The sequence below is a fragment of the Jaculus jaculus genome, chromosome 6 (genome assembly GCF_020740685.1).
Source record: "Jaculus jaculus isolate mJacJac1 chromosome 6, mJacJac1.mat.Y.cur, whole genome shotgun sequence".
Lineage (NCBI taxonomy): Eukaryota > Metazoa > Chordata > Mammalia > Rodentia > Dipodidae > Jaculus > Jaculus jaculus.
Window position 1 is genome coordinate 116,342,926 of NC_059107.1, and position 23,061 is coordinate 116,365,986.

At 35.1% G+C, this 23,061-nt stretch overlaps 1 protein-coding gene across 1 annotated transcript in view; it reads left to right on the forward strand.

Annotated features, from left to right (window-relative positions):
* Window positions 1-23,061, forward strand: part of Trhde (thyrotropin releasing hormone degrading enzyme) — a 441,021-nt gene that overhangs the window by 379,294 nt on the left and 38,666 nt on the right. Inside the window, exons 13-15 of the mRNA XM_004650112.2 lie at window positions 14,636-14,783; window positions 16,505-16,602; window positions 17,646-17,753. Coding sequence (XP_004650169.1) covers window positions 14,636-14,783; window positions 16,505-16,602; window positions 17,646-17,753 — 354 coding nt within the window. The remainder of the gene's footprint in view (window positions 1-14,635; window positions 14,784-16,504; window positions 16,603-17,645; window positions 17,754-23,061) is intronic.

A 23,061-nucleotide genomic window follows, 5' to 3' on the forward strand; every position in this document is an offset into this window, starting at 1 on the left:
ATATATGATGCTTGTGGCATTTTGTAGCATGGCAAAATGCTGCTAGAACCAAAAAGTTGAAAATAGGTAGCAATTAGAAGCACTAAGTTGTCCATAGCCTCTGTCTCAGGACATTTTGTAAATGGTCCACAAGATGTTATTCCAAAGAACAAAATATTTCAGTTATTAAAACATACAGCTATTAGCTGATTTGAAAGTGATATCACATTATTTTAAGTAAACTGAAACTTTCCCCATATTAATTCCAAACTTCTTACATATACAAGTTTTCAAGTGAGTTGCTTACAGTATATTGATTCCATCTTCCTGTAGGTTTGTAGATAAATATTATTTTTTTCATTATTATTATTAATTTATTTGCAAGCACAGAGAGATGAAGAGAGCAGATAGATAGAATGAACACCAGGCCCTTCAGTAGCTGCAAATAAACTCCAGCTGCATGCTTTGTATATGCTTTGTAAATCTGGCTTTATGTAGGTACTGGGGAATCAAACCCAGGTCATCGGATTTTGCAGATGAGTACTTTAACCACTGACCAATCTCTCCAATTCTCAACCCATTTTTGGCCATCAAGTAGTACCCTTAGTAGGACAAAGTTACACCAACAACTAACATTCCTGTTTTCCCAAAGAACATGATAACTGAGAACAGTCATCTTTTTTAATACACTTACCCTTTTCCTACATAGTGAATTATAAAATTGAAGTCTCTTTTTTCTCTTTCACTGGTAAAGAGAATTTGTGGTATTCATAAAGAATTAGATTATCTATTTTATTTCTGCATGAGTTAAGGATATTTTTATTATGATTACAGAAAGAAAATGCATGCCATAAACAAAAGTGTGTCTTCTATCCTTTTTCTATTACTCCATATGATTTGAAGTTGTTGCTTTGACACACTTTAATATCCAGTAGCAACTATTGCATTTAGGAAAAATGAGGATTGCCCATTAATTGTGACTAAATAAGCAAAGCTTTAATATTCCATCAATGTAACATAAAAAAGTCATAGATAAATTGTTTTCCATGTGGTGTATATACAATGTACCTGTGACAGATGATAGACTATTTCTCTAACTGATGAGTAAATCACCTCATTTTCACTATTTCCATTGTTGACCAACATGATGTCAGCTTGGCTTCCCTCTTCTGATTTACATACATGATTCAGGATGACTTTGGAGGGCTGTGATACTCACAGATTTATGGGGTGTTTGTGTATAGGATTCTCATCACTGTACAGCATCCCTGTCGTTTTTGTGACAGAGCTTGTTTGACTGGTTTGGGATTTATGATGGAAATAATTTAGAATTGAGTAATAATTTTCCCTTGGCAATTACACTATCATTTGGTGCTTTGTCCCTAAGGGGAAATGAATGTGCTGGGATCTGTACATGATTCTAGTAGTTTGATGTAAAGAACAAATCAAGGTCGGCATACAGATAGATAGGGGACACACATTCACTGAATTCCAGTTCTGTGTCTCCATTCTTAAGTCCTCCCACATTTGTTTGACAGTTTATAAAATATTTTAAATATCTTGTCATTTCACTGTCAGTTAACTCAGGAAATTTTGCTCCATTTCCCTCATTTTATAAATGAGGAATTTAAGACAGAAATATTCTTTTATTGCAGTTTATTATTCAGCAAATACCAGTAAGCATGTACCACATGATAGCTGTGTGGTATGCAATAGAGAACAAACAGACTTCAGACTTAGTCCTGACTTTGCTCCTTAACTCTCTATTATAGAAAATTCCAACTGAATGCAAACACTGGCTACAAGAGTGTCATAATTCCTACATCCATTGCTCTGTATCAGTAAATGTTTGAAAGTCATGGTCATTTCACTTTTATCTATATTGCCTACTCAAACTTTTATGATATTTTGGAGCAAATTCTATATATTATATCAGTACATGAAAATAATGTCACTATGTGCCTTAAAATTGAATATCACAAGTAGCTTGATTTGACCTTGGTAAATTTCTGCTACCTAGTATGGCTAAGTCATACAGATTTTCTAATCTAGGCCCTATTTCCTTTTGCTTTATTAATTACTTTTTCCATTATAACTATTTTTAAATGTATCCACCTATGGATCCACATACTAACTTTCTGCTTAGGTATTAATCATTATTTCAGTGTAGAACATTAATTTTAAGGTTTAGAAAATTGCATAGTAAATCATAATGACCTCATATGAACTGATACCTCTACAAATAACCTAGAAATTTCTTGGTTTTGAAAATTATGAGTATTTTTTTTTTTTTTTAGCTGAGATAGTTATCTTTGAGTCTCTATCCAGGCCTAGAGCTTTATACCACTTATGTCCAGGAAGAAGTTTCCCGTATACCCTTTCTGTCTCATTCCTAAGTACTTCAAGACAGATAAATTTAAATTGAGGGACAGCAGCCAGTACTAAGGAGGAGGGGCTAAGACAAAAAAATGCCCTTTTATAATTAGAGCTTTATTTGTTTAATATTTTATTTTTATTTGTTTATTTGAGAGCAATAAAGAAGGAGAAAGAGAAAGAGAGAGAGAATGGGCATACAAGGGCCTCCAGACACTGAAAATGAACTCCAAATGCATTTTCTACCTTGTGCATCTTGCTTACATGGGTTCTGGGGAATCAAATCTGGGTCCTTTGGCTTTGCAGGCAAGCACCATAAGCACTAAACCATCTCTCTAGCCCTAGAATTAGGGCTTTATTGAGAGACTTGAAAGACTTCATATAAGCTAAAGATAATGTACACAATTCTTTGCCCTTTCTTTTTGATCCATATTCCAGTGCTCTGTCAATAGCATTTCTGAATATTTCTGTTCTGATACCTGCTCTGCCTGGCAGGTATATTGTTGCTGACCCAAGCCTATGTAGGTGCTGGGGGAGTTCCCTGACTTGAGGAGATGGGAACTGCATGCTAGAGAGATGCAGGGAATATAGAACACTGGGAAGTGTTGGCTTTGGCAAATAGGGCTAAAAATGACCCAATCTGTATCTGTGATGGATTCACTAAGGCCTCTTTATCAAAGTCACTGTCATGGTCCAAATATTTCCCCATTTTCATAATCTACTATGTTACTGTTAGTAAGCTTTCATGGATGATTTCTACTTGATACCACCCGTAACACTCACCATTTCCCCAAGTTTGTTTTGCATTTCAAAACTATAGAAAGAAAAATACAAACTATTGCCAGTCTTTTGGGGGTAGTGGTAAGAATATCATGGGTGTGGTAAAGGAATACTGGATTCAAATATTGACATTAGCTTTGAAATGTGACCCTGTGACCATTAGGCAAATGTTGAGCCTCACTTGTGAACTATAAAATGAAGAGAGGGATGTTCTTTTGAGATTTTAAAAACGTAATACATGCAGCGTTGGTGCCTGGACTGACTCACAGGGAATGATGGGTCTGAGCTGGTCTTCACAATGACTGTCTGATTTACAGAAGCTCCTCTTTTTCTTTTTATGGACCAAGTTGCTTCTTGGCAAAGACAGGCATCATGTACTCTAAGATACTCCCTATATATTGTTTATATGGCAACATTTACCTGATATTTTGAACTGGAAACTATGCATTAGCTTGAAAAGAATTTTGTTCTGAGGTGATCATAACCTCATTAACTAGGTAATCTGAAAAAGACATTTAAGCAAAATACCCCAACATAGTGAATTAGACTTAAATCTCCAACAGAACGGTGTAAGAACTGATCCAGAAGTCATTCGGGGAAAATATTGATGGCAGGAAAGTTATAGAAGATGGGCATATAAACTTTCATGTGCATTATAATAAAATCTATACAAAAAGCAAAACTTTTGACATAAACTTTACTAGAGGAGATATGCTTGGTTATTATTAAGTCATTTGGTTTGTGTGAGATTTATTTTCTCTTTTCTGGTTTCCTGTTATTCATGCATTTCTCTAAAAGCAGCTATGTAGGAGATAAGTAGTATCACTGATTTATGGATCTTTAGGTTAATGATTTGATATCCTTATGGCAATAACACTAACCTCTGCAAAACCCTGCTAGATTTCTTTATTCCTTTTACTCCCATGTGGCTCTTTATATCATTAGAAAACTTGACTGCTGAAAAAGCAGAATACAATACTAGCTTTAAGAATTCTATTTACCATGTAAATCATAAGCTATATATGGATAATTTTTCTGCATTACATTAAATCTATTTTTCTATTTTTAAATTTGGCACTAGCTCTGAAAATTAGCTCATATTTGAAAATATAGCCTCTCATATATTAAGGTTATATTCTTTTTAAGTGTACTTAGTCTTAAAGGAATTGTCAGTGAACATTCACCTATTATCGAATGCCATTTTTAACAATTAAACAATGAATATTTAATGAAGAAGATTTTGCAATTTTGTTTTTGATTCCTTCATAAGAAGCTTTTATTTATTTTTTATTTTATTTTTTGGTTTTTTGAGGTAGGGTCTCACTCTGGTCCAGGCTGACCTGGAATTAACTCTGTAGTCTCAGGGAGGCCTTGAACTCATGGCGATCCTCCTACCTCTGCCTCCCGAGTGCTGGGATTAAAGGCGTGCGCCACCATGCTCGGCAAGAAACTTTTAAAATAAGTTTAATGTATGGCCAATACTCTTTAAAAAGTCATTGTTTCTGTTTTTATGACATGTACTTCATTAAGTATGCAAGCATACTGCATACAGTGAAGAAATCCTATGTGACTTCATTTTCATCTTGCAATACCATGAGGCACATTTGAGTTTGCTTTCTACAGCAGCCAGAGTCAGTCTTTTAAATGAGATCATGTCATTTCCCACCAGAAAACTTCATTAACTTTCTGTCACACATAGAAAAAAAAAGTCTTTGCTTTTGCTCTACGATGAAATTCTGGATTCAACAAACTTGTGTGTACATTGGTAGGTTTATAGTAGGTCTCTGCAGAGACAGAAATAGGAACCTTGGGTGGAAGCACTTCTATCAAGTCACCTTCAAGGTGGACATGAATGAGAATAGTACCTTGGTGCTATGCATGAGCTATGTTGTGAAATGAAACGTACTCCACAGATATTTAAACACTTGGTCTGTAGCTAATAGCAGTGCTTCCGGGGAGCTTTGGGATGGGCCATATAATTGGTCAAGATAGGATGCTGGTAGTGGGACTTTGGGCATTATAGTCTTACCCTCCTTCTCCTCAGGGTCTTTGATTTTTGGATGTTGCTCTGTAACAAGTAGCTGCTTGCCTGCTCATACCAGCATGGACATATACTACAAGCATGCTTTCCTCAGCATGATGGACTGACAACCTCTGAGTCAAAGTAAATCCTTCCTTCCTAAGTTGTTCTGTCAGGTGTTTGGTCACAGCAATGATGAGAAAAGTAAATAACACACAGTGTATTAGTTTAATTTCCAGGAAAAGATTGGCCTAGGCTATCACTCAGTGGTAGTGTATGTGCTTGGCATGTGCAAGCTACCAGGTTGAACAGGGAGGGGAAAGAAGTGGCTGCAGAGCTTTTGGAGTAAATGAAGACAATCTCAAAATCAAAGCTGATGAAAGGAGGGCAAAGGACTGCTCATAGAAAATGCTGCTCAGGGCTGGAGAGATTGCTTAGTGGTTAAGGAACTTGCCTACAAAGCCTAAGGATCCAGGTTCGATTCGCAAGGTCCCATGTAAGCCAAATGCACAAAGTGGTATATGCATCTGGAGTTTGTTTGTAGTGGCTAGAGACCCCGGCATGCTCATTCTCTCTCTCTCTTCTCTTTCTCTCTCTCTCCCTAATAAATGAATAAATTAAAAATAAATTTTAAAAAAGAAAGCACTGCTTATGTGCTATTTTGTGAAGAGATTTTAGGGAGGAGGAATATTTTGAAGAAAAGCTCCTGTTGATACAGGTGGAAGAGGAAAACCAAGTGAGAAAGTAGTGTGTTGTACTTGATCAAGACAAGCTGATTGGGCTGGAGGAGAAGAGCTCAGGGTTATCAAAGCTTCTAGAGAGCTATATCAGAAGGCTATAGGAAAGGCAGGAGCAAAGTTTAAGCTGATATGAAGGCCAAGGTACCCTTAGACATGCTCCAGACTTCAGCTGTTCCACTTGAGCCAACCCGCTGCATGTCTGTCACACCCAGCAGAGCTTCCTAGGAAGGCAGGTATGAAGCTAACCTGTACAGCAAACTGAACTCTGTCAATTTAAAATTTATTTATTTATTTATTTTAGAGAGAGAAAGAGAGAGAGAGAGAGAGAGAGAAAATGGGCATGTCAGGGCCTCCAGCCAGTGTAAACGAACTCTAGATGCATGTGCCCCCTTGTGCATCTGGCTTACATGGGTCCTGGGGAGTTGAACACCTGGGTCCTTTGGCTTTGCAGGCAAACGCCTTAACTGCTAAGCCATCTCTCCAGCCCCTGAACTCTGTCAGTTTTAATTCCAGGGTGGAATTTTGTTACTAGGAAGAAATTAATCCCCTGGATAGAAACACAGGGAAATTGATTATGCAAAATCCTATAATCTCATCAATATCAATTAAGTGTGAAATACCCTACCTTCTTTTCTTTCTCTTTTGAAAATTTTCTATTCAACTTCTAGTGACCATAAGTAGCTTTCTCTTGGAACCAATTTTCATCATTAGGTGAACCTCTATTCTTGTCAAGCCTATTGGATAGAGTGGGCTAAGTGAATTGGAAAGGACAGGGGTGGACATTCAAAGCAGATCTTGGGGAAACAGCATAGGGCTGAATTGTCTAAATTATCTAGGTTATAGTATTTTCTTTTCCCTTTGCCTTTGACTATTGAAGAAGTATTTGGCATCTACGTTTTATTATTTATGTCTATTAATATTTATTTATTATGTATATAAGAGGACAATAAGGTGATAAAAACTTCCTCTTTTTCAGTGGCTGATTGCTAGTGAAATGTGGCATACAATCTCTTCTTTATCATGAATACTAACTTCAACCACTATCAATGACCAACATATTTTCTGGAAGACATACAGGAAAGATAAACAATCTAACGGCCTTATTATTAAAGGCTCTTCAACACCTTGCTGTCTCTGACCCTACTCCTATTTCCACCACAACCACAAAGACCTTCTGTTATTCTTCCATAATCCCAAGTATGCTTTTGTCTCAGCATCTTTGACCTTGCTCTTTTCTCAGGCAGATTACCCCCTCCAACAAGGTTTGTTTATTTCTTCTCTCATATCATGAAGGCAAGGTCTTCCCTTACCACCCAATTAAAATAATTCTGCCCACTGTTTCCTTCCTAATGGTCTTTATAATGTTTCTTGTTACTGTTGCAAAATACTTAAATGAAAGCAACCCAATAGAGGAAGGATTTATTTGGACTCATGGTTTTGAAAAGTTTGTCTTTCATGAAGTCCCTATCATGATGTCCCCATCATGAAGGAGCCAGGACATTTATGTCTGTGGGGTTGCAGCTTACACATGTCCCAGAAAAGGCGGCAGAGAGCACAGCTGGAACCAGAAGTGGGTAGCATCTTCACAGGTAAGTTCTTAGTGACTAATTTTTTCCAAGTATGTCCAGTGACCTCCCTAGACAGGACCACCATGACCTTGTGGAGGACAGTAACTTTTCTGTTTTTCCTTTCATAGCATTTATGCTATATTATGTTATTTATTTGCACTTTAATTCAAACATGATGAATGTAACTAGTTGTTAAAGAAAGGAGGAAGAAAAGCATCTAAAAGAAAATGAAAATGGTATTTTGAGAGGCAGCCCTATGTGTTGGAACCTGCACTAGCTTTCTTATCAGTGTTAATATTGAACTCCCGCTATACCACCACTTAACCATGTTAGGAACAGTGATTAACTCCTATAACCCTAGAGCTATTATCTAAAAACTCACATAGTAATAGTGACCTTGAAGCTTAGTATTACTATTATTGAAAATAATCAGGTGAAATAAAGTTAGCTATTTTCATATCATATCAAAAACAGAATACTCATTCTAATACATGATATCACAAAATCATTAAATCAAGAGTGTTCTAAAAGTTACTTACTTTCCCATAAAGCTAAGTTCCTTTTTCTGTTTGACCAAGTGGTTCATCTATTAACTTTTCCAAGTATTGGCCAAATATTGACCTTGTTCTTCACACTGTTTGATTTTTACAGGACCCTCTCTATTAAGGTGATAGCTGAATTCTTGTGAAATTCTGTTTGAAAATAAAGAAATCTATGTGAGTGGGAAGGTCAGTTGCAGTAGTGAAAGTGAGGATGTAGACAAATTGAAAAAAATGTTCTTTTAGATGTTCTTCAAATTATTTTTATTGAAGAATGGGATAGAAAATAATTAAGCTCACCCATTTGGTTATACTGACAAGGAGAAAGAGTCCTCCACTGACGTATTTAAATGTATCTTGGAGCTACAGAGATTGTTCAGTGGTTAAGGGCACTAGCTTGTACGATGTGATGGGCTGGTTTCAATTCCTCAGTATCCACATAAAGCTGTCTGCACAAAATGGTGCATATTTCTGGAGTTTATTTGCAATGGTAGGCGGCCCTGACATTCTCATTCATTCATTCATTCAGTCTATCTCCTTGCAAAAAATGTAATAAATGTGATTATATTTTTATAAAATTGTATATTTATTTCTAGTATAGCACTCTCATTTTTAGGAAGTAGTCTGCTAGTCAAAAACAATGGCAGAGGTATTCATACATTGTCTCTGCTTCCTCTCTGGCTATTAAACTATTTGTTTAGCCATAAACTTGTTTGTTTAAAACTAATAGTTATATAGTAGTGACCTTATTATCAATATGTGTGTGAGTAACAAATATGATGAATAATAATACTATTAATATCACCATGCCACAATTTCCCCATTGTGCTGCTAAATTTTAACTTTTGGAAGTGCTTCATTTCATAGAAATTATGGTTGTGTTTAAGTTTCAGTGAGCCGAGAAAGTGCTTTTGTTTTTAAATGAGACAACATTGTCATCATAATTTAAGTTTAAGGAGTATTTATTGAATGTCTATTTAGTGCTAGTTTCTGCATTCAGCTATGAGGGAATAAAGAGGGGTAATGCATGCTTGATTTTCTTAAATGCCTAAGCCCAGTGAGCAAAAAGATTGTGTCATAAAATTCCATAATAATTTAGGTGTGTTCTAAAGTAATTATTATAAATGGAAATTGCTTGAGGTCCTACTGAACCCCAGAAAATAGGTATCCGTGAGTTCAATGACTAGTTTCATTGAAAAGCAGGAATAGGAGGGAAGGAAGGTAATAGGATCTATTTACTGTGTACCATCTCATTCTTTGTTTATGAGGTTACAAATCAGTTAACTATTTTTGTTCTCTTGGAGACAATAGCTCAGCGATGCAAGAAGTGTGCCTTTTTTCCAAATCCTGTCTAAATGTTCTACTGATTGAGTGAGATACAACAGTCCCCTGACTTTTTTTCCCTCTTATTCTAATCTATGTTCAAGGACTACTGGGGCTTCTCTCGGTGCCATAGGATCTTCCTAAAACAGCTTATAAATATCTTTTGATAATAAATACTAAAGAAAAATAGATAAAACATAGTAAACTTTCCAAATTAAGCATTTCAGCAAGTGCTTTACAATTCTGTGCCAAAGGGAGAGCAATAGTATCTTTTTGCATATATTGTGAAATATGTAAGCTATTTATTGACTCTAAATGAATATTCAATTAATGAAGACTAGAGTGTGGGTATCAGAAGAGTCTGAGAATATTCTCCTCCCCTTCCCACATTCAATTTCAAGCATTTAAGAATTGACTGTCTTTAAAAAAGAACCTCACAGTAAAAATGAGTTACTTAACCCACCACAGTAGTTTCAAGAGTTAACATTCAGGGATTTGGAATGGTTTGTGAGAAGCAGTTTGCATCTTAGTTGCAAACAAAGCCAGCTCAGATCAAAGCATTTCAACATCAGCTAATATTGTCTGGTTTTAATCTCCTTCTTATAAAAAATCTGTCTTATATGCCTAAAGATATATTTCATTGCAACCTCAGTAAATTGGAGAAGGAGGAGGAAAAGAAGGAAAGAGGGTGGAGTGTGGGGAGTGGGATGAGCAGCTGTGTAGTCACATGCGGACAAGCTTTTATCTGTTTCTTTAATGTTCCTCATTTGTTAGGCTTCTTCTTTGTCTCTTCTTTGGTTTCTTGTGTGCACTCTTACCACTGAGTAGAGGAGATAGATAGATGCAACTTCTTCCTAAAATATTAACAAGTCACAATTACATGTGAATTATTCTTTAAATTTCCCATGTCTTCCATATTGCTAGCAACATTTCCCAGTGATGATGCAAATTTAAGGAAACTGCATTTCAGCATCAGACCTTAAGTGTGCTCCCTGCTGGGCTGATTACTTTAAGCTAATGTAGTGTTCCATTCATTGGAATCCACACACTTCCTGTATTTATTGCATTATCAGTAGTAGTAATCACAGATATCATTACTAGCCAATTACATGAAGCATCTAAACTAGGTAATCCTATGCTCCAACATTATTTCTTAGAATTCTTCATTTCATAATGAAGCTGATAGTCCTCTTGGCCAATTAAGTATAACTACATATTTTGATCTAGTATGCTTAGATGCAAGCATATTGAAAATATGTAGTAGGTAATTACTTACATATGTTAGGAGCAAAGTCGAATGAGGGCAAACTGAGTGCTATCTGTTTGCATTCTATTTGAAAATAGCATTAGCTTTGGCTAAGTGCTTGAAAAATATACCCAGACATGTGTGGAAACTGAATGAAGTGGTAGTTACTTCCTGCTCACATACCAGGATTGGTTTTGACAACTGGATTTGCTGTTTAATACTTAGGGACCAAAGTGGATTTTTGGCATATTCAAAATTACTCTAACCCTGGCAAGGACACACATTCATATTCTGTTGGTTAGCTCCCAGGCACATGACCATGTCTAACTAACCAGGAAGACTGAGAATTGCAGTCTATCCTAAGAGGAGTAGAAAATCTTGGGTTTTAGTAAGTGGATAGCAGTTTCTGCCATATGGTCCCAAAACAGAACTGTTCTCTATTTGATGAATACTTTGACTTAGCATTATTTGAAATTACTAACCATACTTTTCTTTTTCTTTTGTTAAAACAGTATGCCAGATGTCTTATAAAATTTAGATCCAAGTCCTACCTCTTATTTTTATGTATATTAAGCATATGGAGAATGAAATATATGATTGCATACATTTTAAAGTTCCCAAACTTATAATTATTTCTAATCGATTAACTTGTAGATATATAGGTTAGAATTGAAAAGGCAAGGGCCAAAAAGAATGCCTCCTAGTTTGAGCTTTTTATAGACAATGGATAGGAAATGTTGAGTTAATTTTACTGGGAGAGTTAGAATCAAAATCAGGCTCTTTCTCCATTCCATGTCTTTTTCTATAACACTGTTTTCATTTGTATAGAGAATCACATTGTTAATAAATAAGTTTGTTAAAATATCCACCCATTTATGTAGATGAGGGAAATTCAGTAACTTGTATTTGACATAACACTACCATATTTAATCTATGTAAAAGTACAGCAAAATTTGCAGACTTCCTATTTTATTTGATGAATTATAACGTCTATTAAAAGCTCTTTTTAAGGGCTATGTTCAGTGGTTAAAGACACTTGCTTACAAAGACTGTTGGCCTGGGTTTGATTCCTAAGTATCCACATAAAGCCAGGTACACAATTGGTATATGTGTCTGAAGTTTGTTTATAGTGGCAAGAGGGCCTGGCCTGCCCATCTTCTCTCTCTATCAAATAAATAAATAATAAAAGATTTAAAAGTTTCTTAAAAATTTATCAATATTCTTTCTTTTTCAAAATAATAACTGATTGTTAACAAATCTTCAGTTCTAAAATTATATGTCATGGCATACTGAAAGAGGCAGTATATTAATGATCCTGATACTAATTACTATTTAAAATTAAAAATTCAAGAAAAAAATGTTACATGATTTGACATAATAAAAATTTTGTTTCAGGCTAGGGAGATGATACAGCAGTGAAAGGTACTTATTTGCAAAGCCTGAAGGCCTGGGTTCAAATGCTCAGTACCTGCATAAAGCCAAAGGTACAAAGTAGTACATGTGTCTGGAGTTCGTTTGCAGTGGCAGGATGCTCTGATGCACCCCTACCTATTCTTGGCTTGCCTCTTTGTCTTTCTCTTTCTCTGTCTCATAAAAATATAAGGCCTCTTGATCCCCACGATGGATAGCAATAACCCCACTGAAGAAGACCCTTACCAGAATTGGAGTGGGGCAAGGGGTTCAATGAGTACAACCATCTTTATAAAACACCAATAAATAGTAAAAAGTTATGTTTTTTAAGGTAGAAAAATCTTATTACTAATTATGGTTTCCCCCCTGTGGCAACAAACCCATGGGTATAAAATTTAACTGCGTTACCAAGATGCAATACTAGGTGAAGGCCGCACTGCTTATTTACTTACTGATATAAATGCTTCAATCCTGCTTCTGTAAGGATGTATAAAATGGAATTACGTGGTAAAATGGCACAAATGTGCATGTACTCCACATCATAGACCCTTGATAAGAAATTATGAAATCGTGCCAGGGTCAGGGTTATCCCATCATTTCTTTGCATGTCCGGTATTAACGATGTTGGGTCTTGCGTCATGGCTGAAACAAACTCCTCAGTGTCACACACATTGTTTCACTTCTAGTCATGGGAACCTGAAGCACTGTCATCAGGATGACATTTTTATTGCTGCCTTTCTAAACACAGCAGCTAGCTAATATTCACTGTCAGTTAACTTTTGGTGATCAAATTGAGTAAAGAGTAAATATTCTGGCAAGTATATAAATGAAGACAGGAAAGACTTTGCTTTTACCCTGTCCACCTTCCATCAAGCCCAAGTGAAAAGGTTTCTCTAAAAGAACAATATGAAATTTAGACAAAGGACATTCCCAGTTTGGGATGCTTTTATATTTCCTTGTTCTTTGTATTAAAAGGCTATATTGATCAGATAATTTTCTTAGTGTGTTAGGTTGCTATAAGAACCTTAAGTTGGGTAATTTATAAACATTATCTTCTCTTTAATCATGGTTTTGGAAGCTGGGGAGTTAAAGCTCAAGGTATCAGGAGATTGAGTGTCTGCTGAGGGCCTTCACTCTGATTCACATAGTCACTGATTTATCTCATGGCACTGAGTGGAAAGGGAAAGGGATGTTGTTTGAGCCTCTTAGACAAAGGCACTAACTTCATTCACGAGGGTGACACTCTCATAATTGAATCATTACCTAGTGGCCCTATTTCTTATACCATCACATTTTGAATATCAGTTTACAACATATGAAATTTGAGGAGGCATCAATGTTTAAACCATAGCAATTATTAAGGTAAAAGATTCCCAGCAAAATACATGACACAAATAATGCAGTTAGGACATCAAATTCAAAATCATCTCATATTCTGTTATTTATAGTGCTTTGATTTTACTGGTATATAATGTGTAATATATAGGAAAATAAAAAATACAAATATTTTTAGCATCTTTTTTTTCTATGGTTCCCTTTAAGTCCCAAGAAATATGAGCTTGAAGAAGTTTTTAAAGCTTAATTTTAGTAAGTTCTAAAAAAATCTTGTATTATTCCCTTAAGTGACATTACATCTTTATTGAAAGTTAAATAATAATAGGGTAGAGTCTATCTTTTGACTTTTTTAGGTTGGACTTCATTAAATACTAGTGATTGTGTAAATATTATGGAAAGCAATAAAATGGGATTGAAAAATGCTTGTTTATAATATAATCTAACATGAATACTTTTAAACCTGCAAGCAAGCATTTTTATATTATTATCATAGTTTAGAAAATAGTTTAGAAAAGGGTCTTAAATATCACTACATGAACCTTCATAAAAAGTAAAGGGAATGCATTAAGAAACTGAAATTATAGGATAGTAATCAATTACTTTCAATTTCTTCTTACTGCTGAAGAAACTCTATCTAGGAACTACCTAGGATTGGTTTTCTTCAAAGTCCACAGTTATTACCTATTTTTTAAATAATTTTTTAAAAATTTTGTGCTCAGTGTATACAGTCAAGTTGATACCATTGTTTACTTCCTCCCTGTCCTCCCCCTCTGCAGGGACCCTTCTTGTTGGGGAATATGGGTCGTTCATTGTGGGGTTAGCCATCAGGTATGGGTAGGAGGCAATGTCTCTGTGTATCATGACCCAGTGTGTGGCTCTGACATTCTTTCCACCCCATCTTCTATAAATTTTCCTGTGCCACGGTAGGGTCATTTTAGATCTGCTTCAGTGATGAGGTCTTGGGAGCCTCTGTGTCTCTGGATATCTGGTTTAATAGGAGTTGAGTGTTCTGTGTCTGTCTCCTTTACTCTTGTACCAGGTTCACTAAGAAAGCAACACAAGGGAAATAACATGCATTCTGATATATTTGTATTCTTATAAAATTTGAGTTGTCTAACTCTGTATATGTTAAGGGTCATTGGCATCCTAAGTAGCACTGTTTTTAAAAGTGACTAATTTTATTTTTATAGCTCTGAGTATTTTTCCATATTGTGATGAATCTTGTTTTCTGTCTTCTATTTGCATAAGTAAAATCTTCATTTTTACATCATCATGTATCTTTTCTGCATATAATTAATGGTAACTTCTCTTTGCCTATGCAGGGCTGGCTATTTGCCTCAGAATATTCCCCTGGAGATTATCAGATACCTGTCTGAGGAGAAGGATTTTCTTCCCTGGCATGCTGCCAGCCGGGCTCTTTATCCTCTAGATAAATTACTGGACCGCATGGAGAACTACAATGTCTTCAATGTAATATATGCAACTTCCTCTTTCTAATTTTCCCAGATTAACTATTTTCTCACTATGTACAATATGCAACTGACCTTGAATTATTTCAGTTCCTTCTGATAGTTTGTATTACCTTTTGAGGCCTGATTTTCAATGCAACACCAATGACAGTTATTTGAAGAAGAAATGTAATACAGGCTACTTTTTTTGTTCTGGCCTAAAAGTGTCAATTAAGCTTAAATGCTTCAGAATTTCAGGAGGAATATACATGGCAAATCCAAAACTTACTTTCCAAGTGTTAAAGGGCTCTGTGTTCACAAAGGACTTAACCTGGGTGGAGGGATTCCAAAGAACATAACAGAATATACATGGTTTCAATAAAGATTCTTAGTCATTATTTTTATCCAAAAGGGCATGGTGAATCCAATTCAATTCCTTAATTAACAAGGATAAGATCAACATTGAGGCAAAAGCCCATCCATAATTGGGTCCAAGGGGATACAGGAGAGCAAACAACAGATAATCCAAATAGACACAAAGACATGCCACACATTCCAAAATGCTACCTGACCAGATTTTCTAAACTCAAAACACAGTTAAGTCAAAATCGCACTAGCAACAAAATCGGATTTAATAGTAATTTTGAGTGATATTAGGATTATGTACTGCTAATGAGCTTTTGATTCCTAAATTTCTTATCAGTGTTAACTTTACAGATTATATGTCATGTTTGATGAAATTATCTCATATTTTATGACATTTGACACTGTAAATTATTATGAATAATTGGAATTATTCAAAACTGAACTGCCATGGCATGAAATTTGTTTATTATAGTCATTTAAATTTTGTGGGCAGCAGAGCTGACTTCTTTTTTCTTGCTCTAGTGCTTCAGAGAGAAATCCTGTCAATTTTTTTTTTAAATGAGAAAAATCTTGGTTTGACTATTGTTTGAAGAAGCCCTTAACAACAGAAATGCAAGGAAATATGTCACTAGAGTTATAGTATAATGTGATCTACTAGATAAAGATTTATAGTTATCCTTCTGATACAGAGATGATATAATACAAAACTCCTACAAAAGAAAAATACATTTTTGTGTATATTTGTAGTTTTGAATAGTGTATCAAGTCAGATATTTCATTTTTAGTCAAAGTTAAGAATTGCTTTTACTGCAATGTTAGTGCTTTCATTCCTTTGACAAAATTGTAAGATGACATTAAAATGAGGGAGAGCATATCTTACTATGGCATTGATATTTAAATATATCACTGGCTGAATAGATTGTTGACTTTGTAATAACATATCGCTTACTGGAGTGTTATGTGCATCTCAGCGTCAACAATGCTAGGCTAATGGCTGGGCCAGTATAACAGCTTTGCATTAAAAATGCTCCACTGAAAAATGCATATATATTAGATATTAATTTTCCTAAAGTGTATCTACATCTGTATATATGTATGCATGGATGCAATCTTCAAGATACCTCATTTTCCTTATAATATTTTTAAATTGCCATCTTAAATATTTAGCACTGAAAATTATGCGTTCAGTCAGAAGAGTACTGTCTTCTATGTTTGTGATTCTAGGTTGAATAAAACAATAAGAAAACATTACTTGTAATTTTACTGGTATTTAAAAGTAGACACATTCAAATATCATAATTTTTTATGAACTTTTAATTACCAAGATAGAAAAGCTTCCTACTGATTTTATTCTGTTTTCTCCCACTCTCCATGTAGGAATATATTTTAAAACAAGTTGCAACGACATACACCAAACTTGGATGGCCAAAAAATAATTTTAATGGATCTCTTGTTCAAGCTTCCTACCAACATGAGTACTATTTTATTTTCTTGTTCTCTTTTCTTCCCCCAGAGCTGAACAATAACACACTTAGCAGCATGAGACTTCCTTTCTTTCATTCTGTATTTTGCATTTCACTTCCCTAGGAGGACTGCCACTGAGTAAGCACAGTTGTACTGTCTGATAGTGAGAACAAAGGCCTTTCCTTGCTAAGATTTAATTCAAGATCTGCCCTTATTGTGATATTGAGACTATAACCTATGCTCTCACTAGATGACTGTAGAAGAGAGAACAGTAGAAAACGTTCACTGGTCTTGTTTCCACTGTGCCTAATTAATCATCTTTATTCAGTAGCATAAGATTTCCAATCTTAAAACTATTTTTGTGTTATAATTTACTTATCTCTTTATTGCATCAGTTACATTTCTCCCAGCTGTAGCAAAATACCTGACAAATGTAAGGAAAAAAGAGTTTATTTTGAGTTGTGGTATGAGAAAATACATGTTTTAGGGCAGAAAATCATGGCTGTGGGAATGGGAGTTTGGCTGATCATATTTTGTCCACAGTTAGGCAGGAAGCAAAGAGAGATGCATGCTGATGCTCAGCTGGCTTTCTCCTTTCCTGAATAAGTCCAAGATCCCAGCCCTTGGCATGGTGCCATCCTCATCAGGGTGGGTTTTCTCTCCTCAGTATACCTTTCTGAAAAAGGAAAACAAGCATAGAAACCTAAAATGTGTCCTAGATGATTCTAATTTTTTAATGGAAAAGTACTATTTATTTATTTATTTGAGAGAGAAAGAGCAGAGAATGTGCATGTAAGGGCCTTCAGCTGCTACAAATGAGCTCCAGATGCATGCACCACTTTGTGCATCTGGCTTATGTGGGTCTTGGAGAATCATACCTGGGTCCTTTGGCATTGTAGGCAAGCACATCAACCACTAAGCCATGTCTTTAGTCATCCTAGATGATACTAAATCAGGTCAAGTTGACAATGGAGATATTTGTATATAACATGAATTTTCCTGTGTTTCCAGATCATAACAGTAGTTTTACTTCCTTTTTTTTGACAACATGTAGAGAACTCCGGAGAGAGGTGATAATGCTGGCATGTAGCTTTGGCAACAAGCACTGTCACCAGCAGGCATCAACACTTATTTCAGATTGGATTTCCAGCAACAGGAACAGGCAAGTTGAACCAAGTCCTGTGTCTCTGATGTTATGTAACAGTGCTTTCATTCCTTGATAGATGCTTTCTTCCCTTCAACTGAAAGAAAAAGGTGAAAACTACATAGCAGGACTTTTCCTTTTCCTCAGGTTCAATGTACAAAGCAGCATCATGAAAGACAGACATAATGACCATACCTTGAGATTGCTTCACTGGATTTTAAACTTTCTTTTTTAAAGAAATTTGTCTGTGTGTGTATGTGTGTGTGTGTCACAAACATGCCACAGGGCATGTATGGAGATACGAGAACAACCTTGAGGGCTTTTTCCACTTTCTTTGTGCTTGGATCTCTTGATGCTGCAAGTTAACTGCAGAAGACCTGGCCCTGCCCCGGTATGCTATGCACATTGGGAACACAGATGCATGTAGTACCTTGTGTCCAGCGTCTTCAGGCTTTGCAAGCATATCTTTTTAGCCACTGGACCATTCCTGTTTGCACTTAGGCTAACTCTTTAACTCTTCACAGTTATATGCAAAGTGTCACCTGATTTCAAGTTTGGTATCACTACCTTCTTATAAGAAAGAAATAATTAAATTCAATTTAAACTCTTTAAGGTTCTTAATAAAGGTCGAGGCATTTATGCACAAATAAACATTTGCCAGCATCTGTTATCAACAAAATATCATAGCAAATATTAATATTAAAAACAAAAAACATAAAGGTCATTAGCAACCTTGTTACTCTTTCAATGCCCTTTCAAAATGACCTTAAACTTGTACCATTTCTTAGAGTTTTATCATACATAGTTTTATACAGTATACAAAGTTAAGATTGTTTAATGAAAATTGCTTTTAAGAAAAACAATACTAAATGTCATGTTTTAATGAAAAGAATGATAAAGTTGTCTTTGTATTTCAAAGATGATTGTGCCATTTTTCTTTTTTTTTCTTTTTAATTTTTGGCAACTGTTATGTGATACTTTCCCGGTTGTGGCTTGAATGAACTAAGTAGATTTTCACAGAAGAGGAGAGGGTAATGAATAGACATGATGCTTCTTTCTGGAACGTCCCTGACCTAGGTGTTGGTAATGATGCCAGGAATACAAGGAAGGAGACATTATTTTGATAAACACAGAGAAACACAGACAGTAGAACTTACTTATTGAATTGATAATTATCCCATTAACAGTTATTTGCATTTAAACTTAATATTTCACTGACTCTAAATCAAAGACCAGCAAATCTGTTGTAAATTCTTTGAGGGAAATCATTCACTGCATTATTTAATAATTTTGCATGATATCTAACCTTCTATCACATTTTCTTGTGCACCCTTTATGTTAATTATCCCCAGTCTTATATTAACCTAAGAATGGAAATGTTTTATCACTGTTATCTGTCAGTTGGTCCAACATATCTTTGAAGAGAGTGATTAAATATCATCAGTTTTTCCTCAGAATAAAGTGTCCTCATGTTTTAAATTTTTAGTGATGTTAGCACCGATTGTCCTTTATGCTCAGACTTAAGACTATTGTATTAGGTGTTAGCACTTTGTAAACATCTTTCACTGCATTTTCTGACCTCTCTCAATTCTACTACATATACTTAGATTATAAAAAACATTTATCCAAAATTCAACATTGAGATATATATATATCATTTACACATTGGAGAAAAACAGAGGAACTGTATTATGTATTAATGGTAGTCTCTATTTCATTCTGTTTTTGCATTGTTTGTTTTTTTGTTTTTTAGTTTGGCTAAAAACATGTGTTCATTCTTAGAGCTGATAATTGCTTTAATCATTCAATAAGCTTATCCATGAAAATATATTTTCTTATGATTTCATTAAAATTGGTTTCATACCATTGTATCAGCATAATTTTCTAGAAAGCATTTGAGTATCAAGATCTACATTAAAATGGTGAAACATTTGAAAATAACCACTTTTAAAACAATTTATTTATTTATTTCATTGAGCAGGATTCATCAGCTGGAAGCTGAAGAGTAAAGCAAGGATGTGGTCTAAGAGTTAGTAGAAGAAACAACTCCATAAATAGTATAATTTAAGGAACTTTTATATAACTTACATAGTTCTAGTTCTATGGCAAAACTGAGCAAAAGATAAGGTGTGAACATGGCAAAGGAAAGATATTTCTATCTTGGAGGAATCTCGTTCTCACCCACAAATGACCTTGTTACATGGATCTGCCTAGACTAGAGGCAAGAGTAGGCATGAACAAGCTCCTTGAATGAGTATACACAAAAAGATGGTTTATTTAATAAATACATTAATTTTCGACTCACGGTTCTATATCCCTTTTAAGTAATAGCCCATATCTTAGTTATCTGCTTATTTTCTTTTAGCCTGTCTTTATTCATGGTAAAAATAAATTTGCCCTAAACATTTTTGGATTCTGTTGTCAATCCCTTTGTTATTTTTATATTTCTGGCTTTTTTTTTTTTTTTGTATCTGGACATGTAACATACCAAGTAGAACTAACTGTATGTTTGCTAAGATTTGCTTAACCAACCATGTGACATGCCTGGCATCACAAGTGACCTGCAGCAGCCAGGGTACATGACACCAACTGAGTACATCTGTGTGAAGATCAGAGGTTTCATCTGTATTTTGTGCATGACAGCTTAGTAATAGAACAAAATTCTATACTTGGCAGTAGGTTTAACAATTTTAAATTAAGTCAAAGAATGGAAGAAGTTTGCATGTTTTCAGTATGCTTGCAGAAGTAAGCTAGTCAGCTCCTTTTCTTTTGTTGTGATCGTTTAACTAAAAACTTAAAAGGAGTGATTTGCTATAAATTGTCTTTAAAAAGAACACTAGAGGTAATGTAAATAACACATGTGACATGTTGGAATCTGTATCTTTATGCTGAAAATCTAAAGAACAATGAGTTAGGGAAACCACAGATCTTTGGGGTGCAGTAGGAGTCTGCAATATCATCTTGACACATTGGGCAGATGGTAAAATTGGGGACATTAGAATCAGGAAAATGGAACAGATGTGAAAGTTGGTGCAAGAGGGTGATAATGGAACCAAAAGTACAATGAATAGCTTGAGATGATAGCAGCAGAGAAAAAAATTCAGGAGTTACAGTGGGTGATAAATTGAATGTGTCGACATACTGATCCCTGTTAAAATATTCAAATGATACAGTGTGTTGAATTGTAATGGTGATGTCATGCATAAAAATGGATTGAGCTACATTCAGGTCTTGTTAGGCTGCAATTTGCAGACTAAGTTCAGCTCAGTGCCTCATTTCAAAAAGGAGACAAATTGCCAAGCCTTCAGTGGAGAACAATGCATATGATAAAAAGATCTTGGAAACATGTGTTGGGAAAAGAGCTTGTAAGACCTGGAAATTCCACTTGTAAAAAAAAGATAGGAGAAAGAAAAGATGATACTTTTTTTTTTTTTGTAAGTATGAAACGTATAACAAGGGGACAGAAAGTGGTTTCTTTCATTTGCTTATGCAAACATAAGAAATGTGTATGAATGTCATAAAATTCAGGACATTTAGCACTGCTGCAGATGAACTACTATTCGAAGATCTCTGTCCTAACACATGGAGGAGATTATAAAGTTGGCCAGACAGAGATCATAATTTAGTCTCATTGTTTAGTTCTAAGTAATAAATTTAAACTGTAATTAAATGTCTGTTTACAATAATAAACTATTTTCAAATGTGCTAAACTCACACCACAGGTGCTTTAAGCCAACACAGAGTAAAGATTTTTTAACACACTAATAATTTACTCACTAGATACTAATAGTACTTACTGACATGTAGACTGGAGATTGGCCTATTCACTCTACTAAAAAAAAAAAAAAAAAAAAAAAAAAAAAAAAAAAAAAAGAAAGAAAGAAATCAAAAAGAAAACTGGAAACAACATAGTATCTTCTCAATAGTAAAGAAACTTTTGAAACTGAAAAAAACTAAACCATTCTACTGTGAAAATCAGAGGAGTGTCTCTGCAAATTTATGCTTACTAACCTTGCCTCACTTCTCATACAATTATTTATAATGTTACTGATATTGACATTAATGTTGGTCATAATCAGAACTATATTTATGTTTTTGAATGCTTGTTATATTTTAGGCACTGACTAGTGCTTTCTGTGCATGATATCACTATAAATATTTTAATGCTTGGCAGGGCAATTGTAGATCCTGCAATGGTATTACAACTTGCTAAATTTTTACAATAGGTGGTCAGGTGGGGGTTTCCTTCTGTTTCTAGCTTAACCTCTTGGCCTACAATATGTGGTTCATTGATTGATCAGATTGCCAATATAACTAGTTTTAAAAACGATTTTAAAATTTGTAATAATAGCCAGGTGTGGTGGCACCTTTAATCCTAGTACTCAGGAGGCAGAGGTAGGAGGATCACTGTGAGTTTGAGACCAGCCTGAGAATACATAGTGAATTCCAGGTCAGCCTAAGCTAGAGTGAGCCCCTCAAAAAATTAAAAAAAAAAACTGCAATAATAAAAACTACTAATGAATTTTAATTCCCTCTACAGAGAGCATAAATATCAGTTTTAGGTAGCAGTAATAGTAGATGGGCCGCCAAGGCATAGCCAATGTTATGGGGTCCAGTGTCGCACAAGTAAGACCACAGGCTCACAGAATGCTGGGAGAGGGATGATGCATCAGGACAACAACCTAGAGGTCATGATCTCTGAGTGCAACCCAGAACTGCTGGGAGAATCAGCTTTTATTAGAGAAAACCACAAGATGTTATTGCAAAAATAGGATGGGAGGAATTAGACCACAATGTTACATAAAATTACTTTTAAACAGGGAGGTTATTACAAAAAAAAACACCACAAGGTATTCATTACATAGGTCACATAGGCAAAACTGAAGCAAGAAGCATTCTATGCTTTAATCACAAAGGTATTTAGAAACAGAGAGGTCATGGTACATTGCACAGAGGGGTCATTCCATTCCTTATGGTGTAGATAACAGGAAAACACCTGCATTTTGCAATCAGGCCTGTGGAAATGATTCCTGAAGCTTTTCCTTTATCCTTCAGGAAGATCCACTTGGATAGTGATCCCCATTACATGTGCCTAAAGGCAAGGCCTGCATAGGAGAATGTTTAACCAGGTCTATTGTATCCCTTTACATTCCTTTTTCTACCAGTGGTACTCACACTTGAACATCAGAATTATCTGAGGACTTCAATTTAATGATCTCTGTCTCTCCATTTCTGATGTAGTAAGTAGAGACCCAATATTTTCTATTCATAGCAAGTTGCCAGGTAATTCTTGTTTAGGAACCACTGAACACTGCAAAGATTACTG